Source organism: Tachypleus tridentatus, chromosome 13 (genome assembly GCF_004210375.1).
Source record: "Tachypleus tridentatus isolate NWPU-2018 chromosome 13, ASM421037v1, whole genome shotgun sequence".
Lineage (NCBI taxonomy): Eukaryota > Metazoa > Arthropoda > Merostomata > Xiphosura > Limulidae > Tachypleus > Tachypleus tridentatus.
The window spans coordinates 101,558,937-101,582,948 of record NC_134837.1 but is presented as its reverse complement, the minus strand read 5'-3'; the positions used below and the strand labels follow the sequence as shown (position 1 = coordinate 101,582,948).

The 24,012-nt window shown below is 29.6% G+C and overlaps 1 protein-coding gene across 1 annotated transcript in view; it reads left to right on the top strand.

The window, feature by feature from the left end:
* Positions 1-24,012, top strand: part of LOC143237765 (plexin-B-like) — a 49,625-nt gene that overhangs the window by 19,430 nt on the left and 6,183 nt on the right. Inside the window, exons 9-26 of the mRNA XM_076477329.1 lie at positions 1,687-1,815; positions 3,698-3,790; positions 5,906-5,990; positions 6,549-6,721; positions 7,338-7,483; positions 8,865-8,967; positions 14,028-14,164; positions 15,912-16,088; positions 16,907-17,003; positions 17,240-17,518; positions 17,999-18,175; positions 19,162-19,405; positions 19,610-19,752; positions 21,022-21,152; positions 21,710-21,769; positions 22,080-22,154; positions 22,971-23,037; positions 23,471-23,617. Coding sequence (XP_076333444.1) covers positions 1,687-1,815; positions 3,698-3,790; positions 5,906-5,990; positions 6,549-6,721; positions 7,338-7,483; positions 8,865-8,967; positions 14,028-14,164; positions 15,912-16,088; positions 16,907-17,003; positions 17,240-17,518; positions 17,999-18,175; positions 19,162-19,405; positions 19,610-19,752; positions 21,022-21,152; positions 21,710-21,769; positions 22,080-22,154; positions 22,971-23,037; positions 23,471-23,617 — 2,463 coding nt within the window. The remainder of the gene's footprint in view (positions 1-1,686; positions 1,816-3,697; positions 3,791-5,905; positions 5,991-6,548; positions 6,722-7,337; positions 7,484-8,864; positions 8,968-14,027; positions 14,165-15,911; positions 16,089-16,906; positions 17,004-17,239; positions 17,519-17,998; positions 18,176-19,161; positions 19,406-19,609; positions 19,753-21,021; positions 21,153-21,709; positions 21,770-22,079; positions 22,155-22,970; positions 23,038-23,470; positions 23,618-24,012) is intronic.

Sequence of the window (24,012 nt, the reverse complement as noted above, 5' to 3'; positions counted from 1 at the left end):
ATACATTGCTACAGTAATCTATTTGGATCAGTTTTTTTCCCGCAAAATAATCCAGTAGTATTTCTTGCAGAAAAAAAAAAAAAAGTATAAGAATTCAGTGGGTTGAGTATGTTGCAGTGAAACGGTTTTTGTATATAAATCAGCAAGTCACTACCAACCACAGCTGATATAAAATTGAAACTCATGTTTACCAGAAGTGCATTTTAACACTGTTTGGCCTTTCGTAGGTAGTGCATTACTACCATAAAAGTTGATCTCGTTTGCAAAGGGTTTGTAATATTCTTCTCCGACACGGCCCGGCATGGCCAAGCGTGTTAAGGCGTGCGACTCGTAATCTGAGGGTCGGGGGTTCGCATCCCCGTCGCGCCAAACATGCTCGCCCTTTCAGCCGTGGTGGCGTTATAATGTTACAATCAATCCCACTATTCGTTGGTGAAAGAGTAGCCCAAGAGTTGGCGGTGGGTGGTGATGACTAGCTGCCTTCCCTCTAGTCTTACACTGCTAAATTAGGGACGGCTAGCACAGATAGCCCTCGAGTAGCTTTGTGCGAAATTCAAAACAAACAAACAAACAAAACTTCTCCGACACAAAGTAGTAATACACTCGTTTACATGTATTCAGATCGTAGATTTACAATTTCTATGACAAGGAATTCCTTGTATTGAATAACATTGGAAAACAAAAGGAATATAAATCAGTGTGGGGTACCAGGATCATCCAGAGAGCGACCCGCAATAAGTATGGTAAGCAAAGTACAGCATCTTGTAAATGGAGGGAATTTACAAACACAATAGTTGGTGGCAAAATATTTCTACATGTTCCCAAGTGGCATTACCCAAAATTATCACAGAAGGAGGTTGGTCTGGAAAAGCAAAATAAGTCGTATCTAAGGTACTTCTACAACATATCTATTAAACTGTTTCTTAGCTTGCAGCTGGAGAATGAAAGAGGTATTCATATTATTTCTTACAAAGGTATGGACGTAAATTGATGGATGTAACTTGTATGGATTCCTGGGCAATAAGACTATTGGAATGGGTAATAACAAACTGTCATCCTTCTATACTAGATTGGTTGTGGAAAGCAAGCAGGGGTGAATGGTGTGATTTGGACTTGATGACGTTAAAAGATACTTTTTCTGTGGAAACATGGCTTCAGGATGATTTGTCAAAATGCATGATTTTCAGACAGAGAATGACTGTAGGTGGTGAAACACACTGTAATGATGTAATGAGACTCGGATCATTTTAGTATGCCATACTTAATCTCTGTAGCAAAGCAACTTATATTTTTTTATTAAAATATTTTGTTATATAGCATCAGGCTAGGCCCAAAATTATTTTTGGTAAAAGCAGCAGCGTTTGGAGAAAGTGTCAGAACACTCAATAAAAACAATTGTTAAACATTAGTTCAAGCACATGTTTGTGTGTTTTCTGCTGTAAGTAACATTTTATCAATCCCTGAATTTTCATTATTTCATTTTAAAGTTTGCCCTGTTAGAAATGGAATACATTTTAGTATAAATGCCTTAGTTTAAGACAAGTCAACTCTGAGCTCTTACAAAGACAGTAAATATAAACAATATGTGAAGTGTTGTCAAATGTATCTGTAAATGGGCTAGTATTTCATTTTCTATGAATGTGTTTATGGTGATGTAGTTGATGGGTTTTTTTTTCCTTTCTTTAGAACCCTGCCAATTCTCTTATTAAAGGTCGGCAACATTGCCCTAGCTTTAATTTAAATGAGAAGATTTTCCTTCCTAATGGAGTGAGAAAAGAAATTGTTGTAGAAGTAAAAAATCTACTAATTCCACTTGTAAGTATGTCTAATCACAAGAGCACAACAGTCTGCTTCTTAGTTTGTTTATTTTTAGTACTATCTCTCACCTGTAAAATGATGTTTAGCTACAAGATTTCGTGACTATTCAATTATATTTTATGTTCTGTAAGCCAAATTTCACAGTGGTTTGATTATTTCTCAGGATTCTGAAAACAATCATGACATTTTTATGTATAAAACATAAATTGTTTTCACTCCAAATCTAACAATAATTATTTATAGGTAGACTAATGGTTTGAACATTTATTGCTATTTTTATTTTTTAAATCTAAAATAATAGTTCATCTCTTCCCTTAAAACCTTCGTGGTTTTTTAAAGTAAAGTATAAACTAAGTTTCTTAAACAAAGTGTACTGAAACTAGACCAAAACATAAATCCTAAAAACAAACAATGCGATAAAGACAGGATTGTAATTTAAAAAAAAAGTAAAGAGGAATAAATTTCTTATTGTTTATCTGTAATCCTGTATTTATTGTAGTAATCATTAGACACATTATACCTTTTTATTAGTTTTGGTCCATTTATTTCTTTAACAAGCCTTCTTTATGTGCATCTTCTTATCAGAGATTGGTAAACAATTACTTATTGTTGGATATAGAAGACAGCTTAGTATAAGGGCTACAATTTAGTTCATATAGTGATATAATGTTTAATAATTATTTAGTTTTTATAGCAAAAGTGTTAAAGTTAATTATTTTAAAAGCAGCAGTTGTAACGGGTTTTATTATGTTACTTAGTAAGAGCTGTATGTTCTGTGTGTAGTTCAATTGTTGATACCATCTTTTTTCAAACCACTAAGTTTTTCTTGCTATGTGAGTATTGTTACATTGTAGAATCTCCTAGTTTGTATAAAGTTCTATATAGGTGACCAAGCAAGTAAAGCTCAGCCAAAACATTAGTCAGTGAAAGAAAATGTGAAGGTAGCTGGTGTGTGAGTAATTAGTCTTAATGGGTGATATCTTGAGTGTTATTTCACAACTGTATTGAAACAACACAGGAATGAAAAATATTTCTTGTCATTTGAGTTCTAAAGCACTTTAATCTGCCTGTGTGGACTTTTGACATAAAAAAAAAAGAAGAGAGAGAGATAATTACTTAAAGTTCTGGATGCAATTATGCTAACCAATGGTGTAATATAAATGAATTTATCTCGGATTATATATTAAGAAACAAAATAAAAAAAATAAATCATCTTCTTAGTTGGATTTTAAAATAAGTGAATTTTCCTTTTGAAAAGAAAAGAAAATTATTTAGAGTTTTAAATGGAATTATGATGTCCTGTAGTGTAAATGAGTTTTGTACATACATTTGACTTGTTTTGAATATATTATTTTAAAAAAAGTGGATTGTCTGTTGGCTATTTATCACCAACAGGTACGGGCACCTGCTGTAAAAATATTTAAACCCATATTCAAAACCCTGACACACTTTTATTTACAGTGGAAAGTATAAAAATTAAGGAAATGTAAATTTATTTGGAAGTCACAAAAGATTATTTTCTTACATTAATAAAATGTAATGAAAAATCTTAGTTTAATCTCATTAACTTTCTTTTTACTTTTTCTCAAATATTTTAGTTAATGTTGAAAACTTCTTATAATATTTCTACTGTATTTCATCTCAAGTATTTCTCATAGTGTTAATTTCAAATATAAAGTGTTTGTCATAAATGTTTAATCTTGTTCACTTTGTCCTGCACACTTAAAAATAATATGGCACTTATCTGATCTTTTAGTTATCAGGGTATTTTTAACAACTTATTAAGTAACTTTTATTTATAAAATAATGTGTTTTAGTTAAGAAAGACTTAAACAAAATTGCTACAGTTTATGTAAACTGGCCTTTATTTCTTACACAGGATGGTTTTCAGTGCATTATAGAAATTGAAGGGGCTAAAGAAAGAGTTTTTGCTAGAATAAGAGATAGTAAAGTCGTCTGTTCTGAAAACATTGTAAGTTAATGTAGTCTAATATGAAGTTATGTAAATTCATGGAGTCATGTTTTAAATAATGGAGTAATTAAATAAACTGGTTCTTATAGTAGTTGAACTAAGACATAAGTGTTTTGATTGATAAATAAGAGATGTTTTGTATGAATTATTTAAGCTACAGTAAATAACATTGTAGAAGTTATACTTCACCTGTACAGATCTGTTTATTGATTACATTTTAACAATTTTTTGCAGTTGTTTTAAAAGAAATCCAAATATTCAAAATAAAATATACTTTTATGAAATAATTAATTTTATGTAATAATCTCTGAAGATTTAATAAAATTAGGTAATATTGTCTAAAAATTTTCATATTAAAAATCAATATTTTACTAACTTCATTTACTACTCCATAAAAGGCTTTACACTTTTAAAACTTAAAGCGAGCAAAAATTAACTTTTAACTGAAAACCTTTTAACTAGCTGAAATAAAAAATAGATGGTGAAAATAAATGCAAATAACTTATGAAATTAAAAAATTATAATTTAGACAAGATGTCTTTGTTGAATGTGGATGAAATAGCAAAGTTAAAAATACATTAATAAATGTTATCAAACTACACTCAGTGGCCAATTTATTAGGTACATCTGCTCTTTGATGCAAATAGCCAAAGAGCAAATCATTTGGCTGCAACTCAATATATAAAGCATGAAGACATAGTTAAGAGGTTCAGTTGTTATTTGACCAAACATTAGAATGGGGAATATGCATGATCCAAGCGGTTTTGACAATGGAATGATTATTGGTGCCAGACATGGTGGTTCCAGCATCTCAGGAACTACTGATCTCCTGGAATTTTCATGCACTACAGTATTTAAAGTTTACAAAGAATCGTGTGAAAAACAAAAAACATCAAGTAAAAGGCAGTTCTATGGGTGAAAACACATTGTTAATGAGAAAGGTCATAGAAGAATGACAAGACATTGTTATTGGCTGACAGGAAGGACATAAATACTGAGATAACCACTCTTTACAACAGTGATGTGCAGAAGGGCATCTGTTATTGCACAACATGTTGAATCTTGAAGCAGATGGACTACAACAGCAGAAGACCACACCAGGTTCTACTTTCCGATAAGAACAGGAAGATTGAGGTTACAGTGGGCACAGGATCACCAAAACTGGACAATTGAAAAACTGAAAAAATGTCATCTGGTCTTACAAATCTCAATTACCTCTGTTACATGCAGATGGTAGGATTAGAATTTGGTGTAAACAGCATGAATCCATCTTGCCTTGTGTCAATGGCACAGGTTGATGGTGATGGTGTAATGATGTGGGGAATGTTTTCTTGGCATGCATTTGGCCCCTTAATACCAATTAAGCATCATTTGAATGCCACAGCATACCCGAGCATTGTTGCTGACCATGGCCACAATCTACCCATTTTCCAACAGGATAATGTACCATGTCACAAAGTACACATCGTCTCAGCCAAGTTCCACAAACATGACAGTGACTTCAGTGTACTCCAATGGCATCCATAGTCAATCTCAGTCCAATAGAGCACCTTTGGGATGAGTTTTAAAGGGAGGTTCACAGCATGAATGTGTGGTTGACAAATCTGCAGCAACTCCGTAATGCTAAAGAGTCAGTATGGACCAAACTCCTAAGGAATGTTTGCAGCATTTTGTTTAATCCACGCTGCAAATAATTCAGGCTGTTCTGGAGGCAAAAGAGGGTCCTATCTAATACTTGATAAGTGTACCTGATAAAGTGGCCACTGAGTGTATATGCAATTGGGTATAAATGAGTATTTTTATTTTGAGAGAGTAAAAAAAAACAAAGGCACATGTGATCATACCATTAGAAATTATGTATGTCTCAATTAATCAAAGCACTAACATTACTTAAGTAACTAGAATGTATGCAGATATCAAATGATATAAAATATTCAAGTGTAATAGCACATGTTGAACTGTAAAATGTCTTAAGAGAGGTTTTAACAAATTTAAAAGTTAATACATTGTCTCCAACAAGGAAAACGTAGAGCTACAAGTTAAATTTTGTGACCTGTTTTGAGTATTTTATTGATAACTGACAAAAATAGTTTAAGACTTAGTTTTATCTTCTAGTACACTTACCAAACAGATGTTGGAGAAGTGCAAGCTGTCTTGACAGTTGTGTGGAATGAAGATACTTTTATTGACAGGACTAACAGTAAGGCCTTCATCTTGTTTTCCATTTAGTGTTTTTCTGCTCATTTGATTAAGCAATAAAAACAGTTTAAAATAGAGGTTCTGGACTTTATTGAAATGTAAAGGAAGATGTGATATGCAAAGTAGAAAACTGTTGTTGTGGAGTTTTAAGCTCCATTGTGAAATGGTACACCAGAAAAACTTTTTTGTTTCACAGCCCACACAGAATAAATATTTAATATTGTTTATATACATATATAAGCAATTATAGTTCAATATCTAACACTTGAACTTGTAACGTGTCTAAACACCACAAAAGTACAGTATTTAAAATTCATCACATATACCTCACATTGTCAATAGTAATAGATGCTACTTTGAAAGGGCTTGTGGTGTTATCTAATGGATACAATCTTAAATTATTCATTGTTTGGAAGTACATAATGTGCAGGAAGTAAAATAGATGTGTGTGTGTGTGTATGTGTAGATATAGAGAGAAACAACATTATAAAAATATTATTAGTTTGATGCATAAACTTACATATATAAATTTAGATAATGGATTTTTTACTTTTTCTAGTAACCTTGTATAAGTGCCACCTTTTGGGTAGTCATAGTGGACGAGCAGACTGTTCATTGTGTCTGACCAGAAGCGAAAAGTACCATTGTGCCTGGTGTGGAAGTAGTTGTGGTTATAGTGAGTCATGTACAGAACCCATTCTTAGTTCCTGCCCTCAGCCTCGTATTGACTGGGTGTGTAATACTTTTCATAAGAGAAAAATAATGGAATAAATTTAAATGTTCAAGTATTCATTCATATAAGCTTACATCTACTTCTTAAAATAACTTTCTCAGTCTGTGTCAGTATAAATACATTTACCTACACACAAACAAAAATGTACAAGTTCTTTTGTAATATTACATCTTACTAACAACCAGAATTTGTGCATGTTACACATCATACAATAAAGTTAACCATTGATACTATCACCTCTAATGTACTTTCTAAGTGAAATCAAATCACATTTTTTGTAGACAGATTTGTCACAAGTTGATATTTCCATTTGCATTTTTTACAAATTAAGACAAATGCAATCTTAAGTCTCAGAAAAAAATCTCTTATGAAACATACTTCCATGTTGATAAATTTTTAAAATCTATTTTCCTTTATCCCAGTCTTGAAGAAGCATTAAACCTTTGTAAAATAACATAAATCTTTGTTACTGTCTCATAGCCTTTACTTAGTTGTCGCATATCCTTTTATAAAGACAAAATTGTTATTTCAAATATTATCCAACTGTGCTGTAATGTTTTTTAAAGAAAAATGATAGGCTGCTGTTTGTGTTGAATATATAATTGTTTTTTCAAGATTCATCCTTTGAGTGGACCCATTGAAGGGGGAACTCTGGTTACCATTGAAGGTTCCAATCTTGGATCTAGTGAGGAAGAAATTAAACATAAAATCATGATTGGTGGAATACACTGTATTCCTGAGGAATACAGTATTTCTGTGAGGTGATCATTTTTTGTTTCCTTTGAATGTTGGAAAATAATATTTCACTAAGAAATGTTGAAGTTCAGAAAGATAACCTGCTTAGATTGAAGTGTGGACAAATAACAGAGCTAATAATTAACCACATAGTTTATAAGACCATTGACTTGATTCTTTTTTACTAATCATACCATATTCATCACCATCATTATTATTTGCAGTTTTCAAACTTAATCATAGAAGTTTTAGTTTTAAAATATTTTTATGGGTTTTTTTGTAATAATCATTGTCATTATGATTGAAATGTGCAGGTTTCTTAATAATAATTTTAATAAAACGACTTTGATTTGAAAAAATTTTAATTATGTATCCTCACTTTCCAACATTTAAAAAAAACAATTTCCAATTGTACCATATAAATTGTTTTGAATATTAGAATAGTTGTATAACAGTACTGATCATTTAAATAAATGGTTACATAGAATAAAAATCCATTTACTTTTCAGTTACTCAGTGTCATAGAAAACACTGAATGTTTTCTAGTAATGTTCTTTTCAAACCAACCTCATCTATATTAATAATGCATTTTTGTCATTATTCAACTCATAATGTTACATCCCACATCAAGATTCAATTAATGAAAGTACTCAAAGGTTTATTTTGCCAATTTGTTTAGCTTAATATGTGTAACATACCCCATATTGATATGACACCTACAGTCATGTGTACTGTGTCATTATGCCAGTTATGACAATTTTATTAATACCTTCAATCATAACTTGGATGTAATGTACTTTCATACTTATGGTATTTATTAAATCCTGAAACATAAGCATTTAGTAAAAGATTAGTGTAATAATATACCCTTAATGAAAACTGAATCTCATTTGTATGTTCTTTAATATGAGTCTGGAACCATCATGTGATACAATCTAAATTTAAAAATGATAGTTAACTTCAAAATTCATACAGTAATGAATTTGTTATAATATACCCTTAATGAAAACTGAATCTCATTTGTATGTTCTTTAATATGAGTCTGGAACCATCATGTGATACAATCTAAATTTAAAAATGATAGTTAACTTCAAAATTCATACAGTAATGAATTTGTTATAATATACCCTTAATGAAAACTGAATCTCATTTGTATGTTCTTTAATATGAGTCTGGAACCATCATGTGATACAATCTAAATTTAAAAATGATAGTTAACTTCAAAATTCATACAGTAATGAATTTGTTCTTGCTCACCAGTGTTTCTAAATGCTGTGATAAAATGCATTGTGTGGATCTATGCTCAAGCAACGTTAAGTGTTAGACAATGTAATGCAAAAAAAACAAACTAAAAAAACCAGTATTTTGAAAGAAAGAAAAAAGAGACTTGAAACTTTGTATTTCTAGAGTGGTATGTCGGACAGGGTCAAGTCTGGCTCCAATGGAAGCTGTTGTCATGGTAGGAAATGAAGCTGGAGTAACTAAAGCACAAGAAATGTTTTATTATAAGGTAAATAAATCTTACAACTTCATATATTCTATATAAGATAAACATATCAGAATGTATTGTTTTTTTAAAGTCAAGTGAATACTTCTGTTTAAGATGTAAATTACTGATAACGTTTTTTAATTTTCATCTTATTTTTAATGTGATAGAGAATAAATTATCTGCTTCAATTTTTATTTTTAACCACGGGCATTTGGAACCTAAATATCTTGAAGTGTTATCTATAATTGGTGAAAAATAAAATCTTAGCTATAAAATATTATTTATATTCATTAACATAAATCAAAATGTTATCCAGTAAGATCAATCCAAGAGCTCTTGTAACAAATTTAAGATGCTTTAATGTAAATGAAAATTTGAAAGTCATCCTTTCTATTTATAAGACATATTTATCTGTTATAAACCTGTTACTGAATACATTACACCATATAAAGTATCTTTTTTGTTACAAAGGCACATGTAGAATGCCTTAGTAAAATACATCATAATGTTACAACCCATATCAAGATCCAATTAATAAATGTATTCAAAGATTTATTTGACTTTTTTTTTATTGTAACATCACTGTGATAAAGCAGAAAGTATTTTTGAATAATGGTTAACTGGTAGAAATAATTGCATCAAACAGTTCAAAAGCACTGTATAAAGTTTTAAATTTTTTGCTTTTTGACATGAATTTTGTTTGTCGGCTAAAGTTTTTGTGGTTGTTTTTGTAGCAAGTGTTGTTTTTTTTTTAATATTGAGCAGAGAATGTGCATAAAAGCTTTATATGATGTTGGTTGGATTCTCTGACAAATTGCTGCAAACTTGAAATGCTCCCCAAATACTGTCAAATACACCTGAATCATGAGACCAAGAAAGGTAAATTTGAAAATAGGAAAGGAAGAGACAGAACACCTAAACTCAATGATGCTGATGTTGAGTATCTTTTTCATGCGAACCTTTGGAACAGAAGGAAGACTGTCACTTATCTCAAGCATGAGATAATGATCATGTACTAAATAACAGAAAACTCTCCAGATCTACAGTATCAAGAAGACTCAACAAGATGGAATATTTGGTTATGCAGCAGTTAAAAAAAAGTTTACTTTTATCTGCAGACCGAAATTTGATTAAAAAAAATGTACAAAAACTGGATTATTGATGACTGGAAAAAGGTGTTACAGACGGATAAGTTCAAGTTTGAAATATCTGATTGAATCCATTCATTGTATACCCAGCAGAAAAAAAAGTGAAAGGTACTTACCTAAGTGTATAATTCCTACCATAAAGTATGGGGAAGGCAGTGTGATGATTTGGGGGTGTTTTTGTGCTAAGATGACAGAGATATTTGCAAAATTGATGGAATAATGGACCAAGTGCAAGTACCATTAGAAACTGATCTATCATGGTGTACTGGTATACCCAGTGGTTGGCATATTATTGAGAAAGGATTCTTCTACCAAGAAGATAATGACTCCAAACAGTCATCAAACTGATGTACAAATTCATTAGCTAAAAAAAAAAAAGCAGTTGGAATCATTCAAATGATAGAATAGCCTCTACAGAGCCACAATCTCAACCCAATTTAGTAGATGTAGGAGTTGATATATCAAAAATTTGACAAATCAAAAGTTACTTCCAAAAAAACTTCATGAGACTGTATTAAAGACATTTGGAGTAAAATACCACAGAACACTTTGACTAAATATGTTGTAATAATCTTGCCTTAAAGACTGTCTGTAGTCATTAAAGCAAAAGGACGACACATAAAATATTAACTGTTAAATGAACTCAAACACTTCCTGTTGTGCTAAATATGAAGATTAATAAAATTTTGATGCTTAACCTATGATTTACCTTCCATCGTTCTTTGGTAGCCTGAAATCTAATTTTTGACTTTGTTCTAATACTTTTACATGGTGCTGTAACAAATATTTGAAAATATAGTATTTTATTCCAATTAATCAATATGGGTTTTAAACTGAAATTGATCTCAGAACATGTACATAACAAATAACATCTTCATTATTTACAAGATTATTTGCTATTCAGAATTATATGGACTTGTTCAATGTGCAAAGTTCAGTGCTGTTATTAGAGATGTAGTTGTATTTAACATTACACATCTATTGCTACTAAAATGTATTACCCACAAATTTGAAATTTTCTCCCAATTCCTAGGCTCTGAGTGTGTGTATGTGCATGCCTCAAATCATGTTTTATACTTAAAAGCCATTTGAATATATTAACTTTGTTGGATGGTGTAATAAGTGCCTTCTGATAGTTAATTCATGAGATTAATGAAGCTAATAAGCAAACGGTTTAATGACAGTAATTAACTGTGATAGCATCATGTCATAAATGAATGAGTCATTAAAGTTATTCTTCATTAGCTCATGTACTAATCCTTTGAATATATGCTAGGTTTAGAGAAGATAATTAAAAGAAATCAATTAAGTTTTAATCCAAAAATCATATGACTTTCATTTTGGCTTAGTTTTCAAATGAGATTTATTTTGAAGATTAAAAGTAGACATACTTATTCCAAGTAAAAGAAATATATTTTGCATAGCAATAGTGTATTGTTCAGATTGCATGACTGATATATTTAAGTTGTTTTTATAATAAATGAGAAACTATATGTATAGTGCAGTGACCTTATAAATGTGTTAGTATGGCAGTCACATTTGGAATATAGTATAGTATGTTGTCACTCAAAATAGAATACTAATGTGTATTGACTATATATTGACATAATATATAGTAGCTCAGAATATGATCATGAGCACAGTGTCACCTAGAATATGGTGATATATATTGCACAGTGGTACTCAGAATATAATAATAATGCACAGTGACATTAAATATGGTGATATATATTGCACAGTGGTACTCAGAATATAATAATAATGCACAGTGACATTAAAGATATCAGTGCAGCAGAATGGTACTGGAACTGGAGTTGGGTAGCAGAATGGTACTTGGAACTGGATTGGGTGGCAGAATGGCACTCAGTACTGAATTGTATGACAAAATGGCACTCAGAATATGTTTATGACGTGCATATAATATCTGCACAATGATACTCAGAATACAGTGACATAGCACTCAGAGTATTATGACATTGATTAGTGCCACTGAGAATATGATGGTGTGACTCAATAGAGTTGTTCAAAATGTGGTATAGCATAGAATTACTTGGTGATTATATATTGCATAGTCAGTGAGGATATAACTGTGTGACACCATCCATGAGGACATTATTGTAGGGCAATGTTACTCGAAATAGTGTTCATGGGCAACTCCCACAATATTATGGTACCTACCATGTATTGATATTAAATATATTCTGCCACACTTATAATTCTCACAGTTTCAGTGAGAATATAATCCCATGACATTATGTCACTGAAAGTATAATGGTAAAGCAGAATAATTTTATAGTACAGTGACATCCATAATGCAGTGGTAATTCACAGTGATACTCAATTTATAGTGGTGTAGAATATATTAACACCTAGAATAGGATTGTGTGGTACCCAGAATGGGATGGTGTGGTACAGTAGTATTCTTAATAAGATGATAATGCACATTGACATAGAGAGTAGGGTTGTATGGCATTGTGGCACTTAAAATTGTATGGTGTGACACAATAACATTAAACACATAGTCTTGTGGCATAATAATAATCAGAATATGGTGACACTGTACAAGAAAACTTAATGGTTTGGGATGATACCTTGACATTTATTTTATTTATCACTTGCAAATTATATAATTTTTCAGTGATTAGTAAATGACAATTAAATAAGCTTGTACCAAAGAGTTTTTCATACACTATCTTTTTCAAAATTTTGATAATGTTATCTAAAATGGGCATAAGATAACAATTATATCTTAATACCTCTTTTGAAAAATTATTAATATTACACATCTATGTCACCTACATAGATCATAATTAAAAATCAGTTCAGTAAGGAAAATATCTAATTAATTACATTGCTCTTCAAATTTTTGCTTACAATGATCAGAAAGCATTATTTCATCTGTTGGGTACCGTCGCTTTAACAGTATTTTCAACCATTATCCCAATATTTCACAAGGATATTAGGTTAGTCCAGAGCCCATATACTACACTATCAATGCAAAAATTAGCAAGTAGAAACGCCACCTTATGGGCAGCTGTTTGTACTAGTAATTACTTATCATAGTGTGCATCTCATTGAAAAAAGTTAGAAAAGTGAAATTTTTCTTAAGATTTTTCTGGGAATTACTACATGAAAAATGTTCAAATTGTGCTGATGTAAACTGTAAAGTTTTTGTAGATTAAAAAATGGTACCATTTTCGGAAAAAATAAGATTTTTAAGAACTTCATTTGTTTTAGAACTATATTTATGAATTATGTCAATAAAGGTATAATCAAACCCTCACATACAATCCTGGTGAAAATCGTGTTTTTTGTTGTGAGAAGAGTACTTTTATTGAAAATTGTGTTCCGTGATGAAGAAATGTCTGAATCTCATACTGTGGTTAGTTTTTCTAATTGCTAAAAGTGGAATACCAAAAATGTGAATTTTTTTATGGAGGACTGTTGTTTTTGGTGCTATTTAACAGATGGCATCACATTGCATTTATTATTTTTGTCATACTTTATATATATATTATAATAACATAAAAATACACGTGTTAAACATTGAAACAATAAATGAAAATAACACTGAAGAAAGAATATAATTTAAAATCCATAATATGTGTAATTAAGTATGTTTTCAACTTTTTTTTTACTGGATTATATTTTAAACTAGAGGTTTTCTGAAATTCTCCAATTGAGTAATTTACCTAAACATAAAATAGTTATGAATTTTGAAGTTATAGATATTTTGAAGGCTTGTATTTTTTAATGTAAATTACATTTCATAAAAGTGAGCTATCAGGCAACTTTAATTCCCTCTGAGATGACAACAACAAAGTAACAACTGCTGAAACAAACTTCTATTGGTGTGTCAAACATGGCTGTTATTATACCTAAAGGTTAAAAAAATTGTAAGTAAATATATTTCTAATAATTGTCTAATTAAAGGAGGTTACACTGGAAAATATCTATCCAAAGCTTGGTCCTCAGTCTGGTGGAACAAGGGTCTACCTCACTGGTAACAATCTCAACATTGGAAGTGAAGTGGAAATTTCTCTTGACGATCTTCCTTGCAGAGTAGAAAGGTAAGTAGTTTTAAATTCTCCTGAAACCTAAATCCTAAAAGAAAAAATATAATGGTTTTATTGATTATTGTAAAAATAAAACTTTTCTAAAGAGTAAACATATGGTAAGCTTTCATTTTATAAAAATACTTAGTAGAAATAAGAGCAATTTCTCATCTGTCTGATTGATACCACTAAAAATTGATGTTTGCTGTTTTATAATAAGTTAAAAGTTTCAAATATGTTAAGCAATAAAATTTGATAAAATCAAGCTAACTTCATATATCAAAACTCAGAATTAACATAAATCATTACTCTTATTCAAGTACAGTAATTTCCACCTTGCTTTCAAAAGTGACATTATATTAGCATTCAACAATAAACATTTCTCTCAATTACAATTTAGCTCAACTCATATCAGATTTTCTGCCAGAATTTTTAGCAAAGAAATGGGAAACCTATTTGACACTTTTTAAAATATTTTAAGTAATGTAAGCACTTAATGGTGTAACACTTTTTTTTTCTGGAGTATTTATTGCTTATTCTATGCTCAAGGGTAATTGTATCAATGAGAAGATTTCTTTTAGGTTTTTCTTTGTTTTTTTTTTATCAAAATTCAAAAGATTGTGAAAATTGAAATCATACAGTTGTGATCTTTTCAACTTATTAGACGTTTGTATATAAAACTGTGCATTTAAAATTTATTTTGAACCCTTTAAAATTTGCACAATATAAATTCCTCTTTTTACCCCCATGTCTGATATAACCATGAGGTTTTTTATATTCCAAGTTTGTTCAGTATGTAGCTTTCAATAATAACTTCTTGGTAAATGAAAAGGTTTATGCTTTAAATCATTTTCTATACCAACTACAGTGAATCTTCTATAAAACTTATTTGCACCCACCTTTATAAAGGTGCCATTTAAAAGTTTGTATTACTAATTTGCATTTAGGTTTGTGCATTAGGCCTTGTGCTAGTTAGAAAAGTAAAGATAGCAAATAAATCTGAGAATAATATAAATGGTTTGTTCAGTTTATATATAAGCTCCAGTTACATTCTTCTACTAATATTGAAGTTTGAATTTAATTATTTTGTTCTTACCAATAAATAAATAAGTTTATCTCTTGACTCTTGATCAACTATAAAACATGTTGCATTGTATGTTTAATATCTGACAAGAAATAATGAACATTATTTAATAGTAAATTTATTTTTCAACCTGTGTTTTCAGGTTAAAACAATTAAATTCAGTAAAATAAACATTTAATTATTCTTCTTTTTAGTTTAGCTTAAATAAGTTATAAGGTAATTTCAATAACTATGATTAATTGGAAGGTTTTTATTATTGTCATAATGTTTAGACTTTGTCAAAGTTTTCTTTTCAAAATATTTTTGCAGATGAGAATTATAAATGGATAGAAAAGGGATAATTCACAATTTTATAAGAAATTACATTTTATATATTTTAAGTTTAACAGAAAAGTTAAGGAAAATATCGTTTTAGCAGAAAAAGTGCAAATTTGTCTGTAAAAGTAGTTACTGTACGTTTTTACCTCTATTAACTGATTTACTTTAAAAATCATAATGATCACCAACCTAATTTTAGAGTTAAATATTATTAACTAAAATGCACCAGGTTGTACACTGTAAAATGAGTTTCATATGATTATAATTAAAATTGTTAGTTTCCTCTGCTAAAGAGATATTCATATGAGTACTTTCCTAAATATTTATTGTAGAAGACATCTGTCATGCTTTGCATTTCAGACCACTTGCCAGTAGTAGCCAACTGAGCTGTCGTACTACCCGTGCTCCTGTGCCATCTTACCGTATTAAACACTTATTGTTAAGGATTGATAACACCAACTTAACTCTCAAAGATGCATTTTTGTACACACAAGACCCTACTATCCTGCGAATTGAGCCATTATTAAGTTACTTCAGGTGTGTCTATAAACCTGATGGGAAATTCAGTCATTGATCTCTCATCCTAAGTAGATAAATATTTTAATATTTTAGCTAAATATTTAGTCTTTACCTTAATAAGTAGTAAAGGCATAGAATAGAAACTTATAATGAGTGTATTAATGTTTTTACTCAATAGCATTAGCATACAGCTAGATCACAGGATGTATAGTAAATGTGAAAGGAAGGAGAAAATGCACTCCATTAATATAGTTTGTCTGTATCATGAAATGTTTGTTTTTTATGTAAACAAATCCTAATCAAGTGTATAGCATTTAGTTGGCTAAGAAGTACCAAAGTAGCATTATTTTGATACCTTCAAAGATTTCTTTAAATACTTCATCATGAATGTTTTTCTTTGCAGTTAATGGATGATCTTATTTAGTATATACTGCTACTGTTGCACTGTTTTTCATAAGATATTAAGGACTAACAAACAATTTGAATAGTTTGTTGTACTTTTTTCATTATAAATGGCATTGATTGAAAACAGCTTTATTGTGGCTTGTTCAGTTGCCATCTGTCATTTTGTACAGGTAATAATTTCATTGTACCTTCCATGTTTTTTTATTTATCAGAACTAGATGTTTGTGACTAAATTAGTTTACTTCTTTTTTCACTTACCTACATGCAGTGTATCACTGTGAATAGCTCAACTTTTCACATAAATGAGAAATGTTTCATTGATTACAAGTTTAGTTGTTAGTGATTATTCATTTACTTAGCTGGTGAAATTTTATTTTATTATTATAATGCTCTTGCTGTGGGAGAAAATTTACTTTTTTCTATTGTTACAGTGGTGGCCGTATTGTTAAGGTATTTGGAACCAACCTAACTTCTATTCAGCAGCCACGAATGGTGGTTTTCAGTCAGACCAGAATAGTGAATGAAACTGTATGTTATTTTTAATAGTACATTTTACTTCTATTATCTGTATAAATAAATATATCATTTTTGACAGTATTAGTATGTTGTTTTTTGAGACATTTTGTGTTCAGCAACTGAAAGTGGTGAAATAATCACAATTTTTAGAAAATGTTCAAATTATGTGACATTTAATGTTGTCTAAATTTCATCTGAGGTTTAATTTTCCTGAAAAAGGCTTTTGATATTTTGATTTCCTTATTTAGATCTGCACAGTTATTAACAACACCATGATGACATGCCCATCACCTGCTGTGCATTCAGAAGTTTACAAAAGAAGTAAAGCTTGGATTCATCAGCAGGACACTGTTAAGCATATTATACTGAGAATTGGGTTTGTAATGGATGATGTTCAGTCAGTTCGGGAGCTAAAACATTATTATCCATCACTTGAGATTCATCTGCAGTATGTGACTGATCCACAATATTATAAGTTTGGAAATGAAGGGATCAAGTTATACAAGGGAGAAAGCCTTGTAATAGAGGTAATTAGAATATTATTGGTTTTATAATGAATACTAAACTTCACATTTAATTCAAAATTGAGTCAAAATTATATTCCTCTATTCAATGCAATTTTGACTTTTTGATGTTTATTTTGAGTTTGTTCTTGTGGATTGTACATAGTAGAAACTTACAGTTATATCCTTGTCTATATAAACAGGAGGATTCGAATAACTATCCTTTTAATACTCCTTAGTGTTATAGTTTGTACCTTTGGCATGTGTCAGGATGTGACTATTTAAAAAACAAAATTAGGTAGATAGTTAAATTAATTTCATAAAATTACCTTCTTTCAACTTGGTTATTTCTCTAGTTGAAAAAGAGAGAAAAGCTGTCTGTAAAAGCAAGAGAAACAATATTTTTATAATTTTCTTTGATATTACATTAATATTAAAATAAATTATTGGTTATTTATCAAGTAAAACCAGTGTTCATGTTTATTTTTCATACAATTTTTACAGGGAGAAAAACTGCAGCTTGCAAGCACAGAATCTGAAATAAATGTCACCATTGGCACACGTCCCTGTAACTTAACATCTTTGAGTATGTCACAGTTAGTATGCTTACCACCAGAGGTCCAACCACCTGGCATGGATGAGCTAGGTAGAACAACTGAAAATAACTTACCACTGGTTGTAGTAAGTTCTAATCATTCACATTAATTCTATATTTTCTTGTACTTCATTGAAAGTTAAAGGTTTGATTTCAGAAATCACATATACTTTTAGAGTTGTCTTTGTATAAATCAGTAAGAAGAATTTGGTTTCAAACAGTACTGAAATGTAATAGAAGATTTATTAATCTAAGAAACTGTTATATAACTTTGCCTTTCATGGTGATACCAGAATTGCTTATTTAACCATTGTTACATCAGTTACTGGATCTCTTCACATATTCTGTTTAAAGAAAAAAATCATGCTTTTTATTGAATGATCCTTAAAAGAAGAAAATTATTTCAATAAGCATTTTTTTCTTATTAAAATCCTTAGTAATACATTTCTATGTCCCAAGTGGTACCAACAATGGTAGGTTGCATTTTATACAACAATAGTCGTAATTTCTTTACAGTTCTTTTTTATGCCTAAAACACTAAGTTAGTAGCAAAGATAAAAATAAAGTGACAAAGTTGTTATTTTTGATTTAAGGAATGAAAATTAGGCACTTTAACACAGTTGTATTTCAGTTATTCAAAGAATATTTGAATAATTTAATATGTCTTAATATTTTCATTAGCCATGCTATAAAAATGAAATATATTTTTAGCTTTTATTTTTAAGATTTCAGATAAATAATGTGATGAAAAATATTGAACATTTCTTGGGAAATTAGTAAAACTGAAAATACAGGTGATGCAAAAGAGATATGATTCCTTCATTTAGAACATAGAATAGTTTCTAACTGTTTCTCTGAAACAAACAATAATACTTTTATTCTTTGACTTTATGATATTTATTTTAGTACCACCTGTATAATAAACTACACAAACCATACAGTACCTTTATACTTACCGTGTATAAACCACTTTAAATTTAAGTTGTTCTCCTGTCTGTAATACTTCAACAAATGTTTTAGTTTTGATAATTTTCTGAAAATAAAGATATTATAACCTTTAATTTGTTTACAGGTCAGGGTTGGGAAAAACCTTCGCTATGAAGTTGGTTACCTCCGCTATGAAGTCACTAAGATTTATGAATTTCCACCAGAAGCTATTGGAGGTATTGCAGCAGGTGGGGCTCTGTTGATGCTGGTCACTCTCATAATCCTGGTTGTTTTACGATATAAGAGCTTTCAAGCAGAGAGAGAATACAAGCGAATTCAGCTTCAGATGGACACATTAGAGAATAGTGTACGATCTGAATGTAAACAAGGTAAGTAAAGCTTGAATGTGCAAAAGCATTAACGTAATATATTATATTAATAAAATGGTAGATACTAATTGCATATAATGAAACCATGTTTTACAGAAGTGTAAATTAGTTGATCATCATGGTCAAATTACATCCTTCAATGTTATGACAGGTTTATGCAATGTGATCTTTACCTCACAACTGTCACTTTTGTTTGTTTTGTAGCATTTGCTGAGCTTCAAACTGACATGACTGATCTAAATAAGGATATTCAGACGACTGGTGTTCCAATCTTAGATCATCGAACTTTTGTAATAAGGGTGTTCTTCCCGGGGATGACAGAAAGTCCTGTGTTCAAAGAATTTAAAGTAGGAAAATCTATTTGACGGTTTCAATAACACAAATCTTTTGAAAGAAAAGATCTGTAATGAAATGTTATAAGGAAACATTGGTGAATTTACTATGTAAAGAAAAAAGTTGACTTTTAATGATTGTATGTTTATTAAGGTATAATCATCTCCATAAATATATTGTACAACTCAGTCGTATATGTTGAATTGCAGGCTGCCCATTTTGATCCTTCAAATCTATAAAAAGGAATTATCTTACACCTTATTGAACTTCATTTCAGATTATACTGAGTTTCATAAATAATTACCACTTATGTATTTCTGTATTTTTTTCTGGATTTGTGCCAAATTAATAAGTAAAATGACAGTATGATCCAACTTGAATTTCACTTAACTATTACATAGCAACAAAACTGTAACACTTATGAAATTGTTTTAAATTAAAAATATCTTCTCTCTACTCTGTGTATCCTGTTGTTTCCACACTTGATGGAAGTGCTATCAAATGCATAACATTAACTACATTATTTTATCAATATGAAAAAAAGATATGATTCAAATAATATTTCTAACTCAAGTTTCTTTAATGATAATTCTATAATTTTTTGCATATTTATGTTGAAGTAATGAGAATTATCATTGTGCAAAATATATTTCAGTTTTGATTATATCAGTGTGCCAAATTAATGTTGAATTCTTATGAATTAATAATACAATTTAGTTTTAGCTATGTAATTAGCTTTCTATTGCAAAAATTTAATTAACATAAACACTAGATTGATTTAATGTCATAATTCTGGAAAAATGCAGATAGTACTTGGTACAACAAACTAAGCTGAATGATAATATTAAATTCTGGTTAATTGAAATCATTGGCTGTTTCCAGAAAAATTTTATTAATTGCTGTGAAAACATAAAATTTGAATTAAAAAAATATTATAATATATTTTATAGACACAAGTTTGATTTACCCTTCTTGAAAATAGAATTGGTGTGGTATATATCTTATGAAGGTGTATGAGTGTGTGTGTTTTTTAATAATCTACATAAAATTATGTTTGGGAAATTCCAATTAAACGTTTCTCAACTTAAGTATCAAAGTGCTATGGAATAATTAATTTTAGTTGAAGAAATTGCTTACAGACAAACATCATTCTTATAATTATTATTTTACTTCCAGTAATGTTAAGCAGAACTGTTATCACTTAACTGTAATAAATAAACTTCACATAAGTAATCATTGCTGTGTTACCATATTTACTAGCATGTTATTTTTGTATACTCCAGCAACTGAATGGACCTAGGACAACCTATCATTTGGCAATGGCCCAGTTTGAACAGCTTCTTTACTGTAAACAGTTCTTATTAATCTTTATTGAGACACTGGAAAGCCAGAGAATGTTCACAATCAGAGACAAGTATGTGTGGAACTGAGCATTTGTGTTTACAAGTTTACAGTTTCTTAGGATTCCTTTTGATATTGTTGTTTCTTAAAAGTTATTTTCTGAAATGGGAAATGTAGTGTTCTAATTAAATTCTAAGTATATATGTATTTATTAAATAACTAAGATCTGATATAAATTATGTAATATTTAGAGTTGTAATGAATGAGACAGTTTATGTTTTAATTTTTTGCACTTTAGATGCTAATTGTCATTCAGTGATATTAAAAGTTGTATAGGAAATTATCATGGCCAATCACTCTTCAAAGAATTATGAAGTTAAATATCAAAATAAATTTTAGTTGCGATAAAAGTGATTGTAAAAGATTTTTCTATCCAGTATTTTATAACTGTTTCCAACTTGTATGAAATTTCAATTTCTTAAAAATATGAATAGGTGTAGTTTTATTTATTAAATAAGGTATAAATGGTAAAACTTGGTTCCAAATAAAAATAAAAAAGTAAATTTGCTAAATACTGAACCTAGAATTATAAGTCTTTTGAAATGTTTTATGTTTTTTTGTTTCTAACAGGGTGAATGTAGCATCACTTGTGATGATTATTTTACTTGAGAAATTAGACTATGCCACTGAGTAAGTACTAATAAATGAATTATTTTAGTAACAGTTATTGTACTTTCAGTGTTCAAAAAATATATATGTGTGTCTAACATTTTGCAGTTCATTTATTTTCTCACAAACCAACTTATAAACACATAAATACTGAAGCTTTTAGTATGTGATAAATAAAACTTGTTAGCATATAGCAAAGATAAGTTTGTACTTTTTAAAATCCAGATGTCAGTTGATAATTTATTTATTATTAACTATTTCTAATATTTTTCATTTTTTGTAACCTTGAAAGAATTCCATATGTTAATAGGTTGTTTGATATGTGATTTAGAATTCTTCAAGAGCTTCTGCTGAAGTTAATAAGTAAATATGTTGAAACAAGACATCCACAACTGATGCTCAGAAGGTAAGATGTTCATAGCTGTGATACTACATTCTCATATTTTCATAATACACTGCAATGTCACAATGTTTGATAGTGTTTGTATTTAATCTGAACATAATTCATTTTTAATGCTTCTGTGTAAGCATTATACAGAAGTTTTACTACTGATGCAATATAATGTTCACTTGAATTATATATCTAAGAATATCCATATTATTATATTTAAAAACACTGACTCATTACTTTCAAATAGGAAAAAGCCCTGTGTTGTAATCAAATTTTGCTATAGTTGTTTACTGTTGGTGTAGTCTCAGTTTTGAAACTTTGAATTGCTAAATGAGATGTGTATATCTGTAAACATTTTTATGTGAAGTAAAATTTTATATTCATAAATCCTTTCTTTACTAAAACTTCTCTATCACTTTAGAAGAGTTCTTGTAAGATATAATTAAGAGTTTAGTTGACTTAAGCTTCCTACTGTTTATATGTCCATTAAATTTTATTAGAATTATTTAAAAAATGTTGTTAACAATGTCTAAATTAGCTTTCTCTGGTTAATTAAATGTAGTTGAACAATATTTCCACTAAAAAAATCTGTTTCCCATTAATTAGCAGCTTTCCTGCATACAATATCTTTAAAAACATTTTATGACTCTAAAAATGTCACTTTTTCTAAAGTAAAGAATAACTGAACGATGGAAAGATAAACAAATCAGTTCTAAATCAATATGAAGTAAGTAATTTATGCTTATATGTTAGAAGTTTAATATGCTATTTAATATGCTTATCAAACTAACTAACACATTTTTACTTTTTCTATCTCTATCTGTTATATAGAACTGAGTCAGTTGTAGAAAAGTTATTAACGAACTGGATGGCTGTTTGCATGTACAATTACATCAAAGTAAGATAATATTTTTAGATATGTTCTATTAGGTGTTTAAATACGACTAGAAAACTGTGATAACTAGAGTACATTTATTTTTACACTATCACAGTTAACTAAAAGAGAGATTGAAAACAGAGAATTGCTTGGCATTTATTCAGAACAGTTTCAGGTGTCTGTGTTTAAAGAAAACTTGTGTATTTTATTTCTTGCTAAATTACACACAGTGTGAAGTTAAGTTTATTGCTTATCCATTAAAATTAGTTCTTGTGTTTAAATGCTTTACAGATTCCAGTTTTGTTACAGTTGGTACTGATGAGAGAGAGTTTGATTTTATTAATCTTTCACAGATTACATGATGATTTTTGTTTGCATTGATAAAACTAAAAAACAAATGCTTTGCCATACTGTAGTAAAAATGTATGCATTATCAGATTTTTTTTTTATCTAGGACTATGCAGGTAGTGCATTCTTCCTCCTGTTTAATGCTGTTAAACATCAAGTTGAAAAGGGGCCAGTTGATTTTATAACCCATGATGCTCGATACTCACTCTCTGAAGAAAGGCTTCTTCGTGAACAGACTGACTTCAGCATTGTTGTAAGTTTTTTAGTTAATTCTTCTATGGTAACTAATAAAGTTACTGTATACACTGTATCTATTTTTAATCAGAAAACATCTATTACATTGTTTGTTAATGTATCTGCAATTTGGAAATAAATGTCTGCTATTTAAGATTGCTAATGAATAACAGCTCAATTACTGAATAACTATTCTAGGACCATCACCACATTTAATTAAAGCGAGTTTTAACATGACTGGAAGTCATTAGGGAAATGGTATAATCTGAAACATTTCTGTTAAGGATTCTATGCCTACACAACTAGTTTCAGATAATGATTATTTGAGATCAGTTTATACTGTTTATATCAACCAGTGATAAATGGTAATGGTGCGTTAAGATTGAATTATCAGCAAATAAAATGACTTGTATA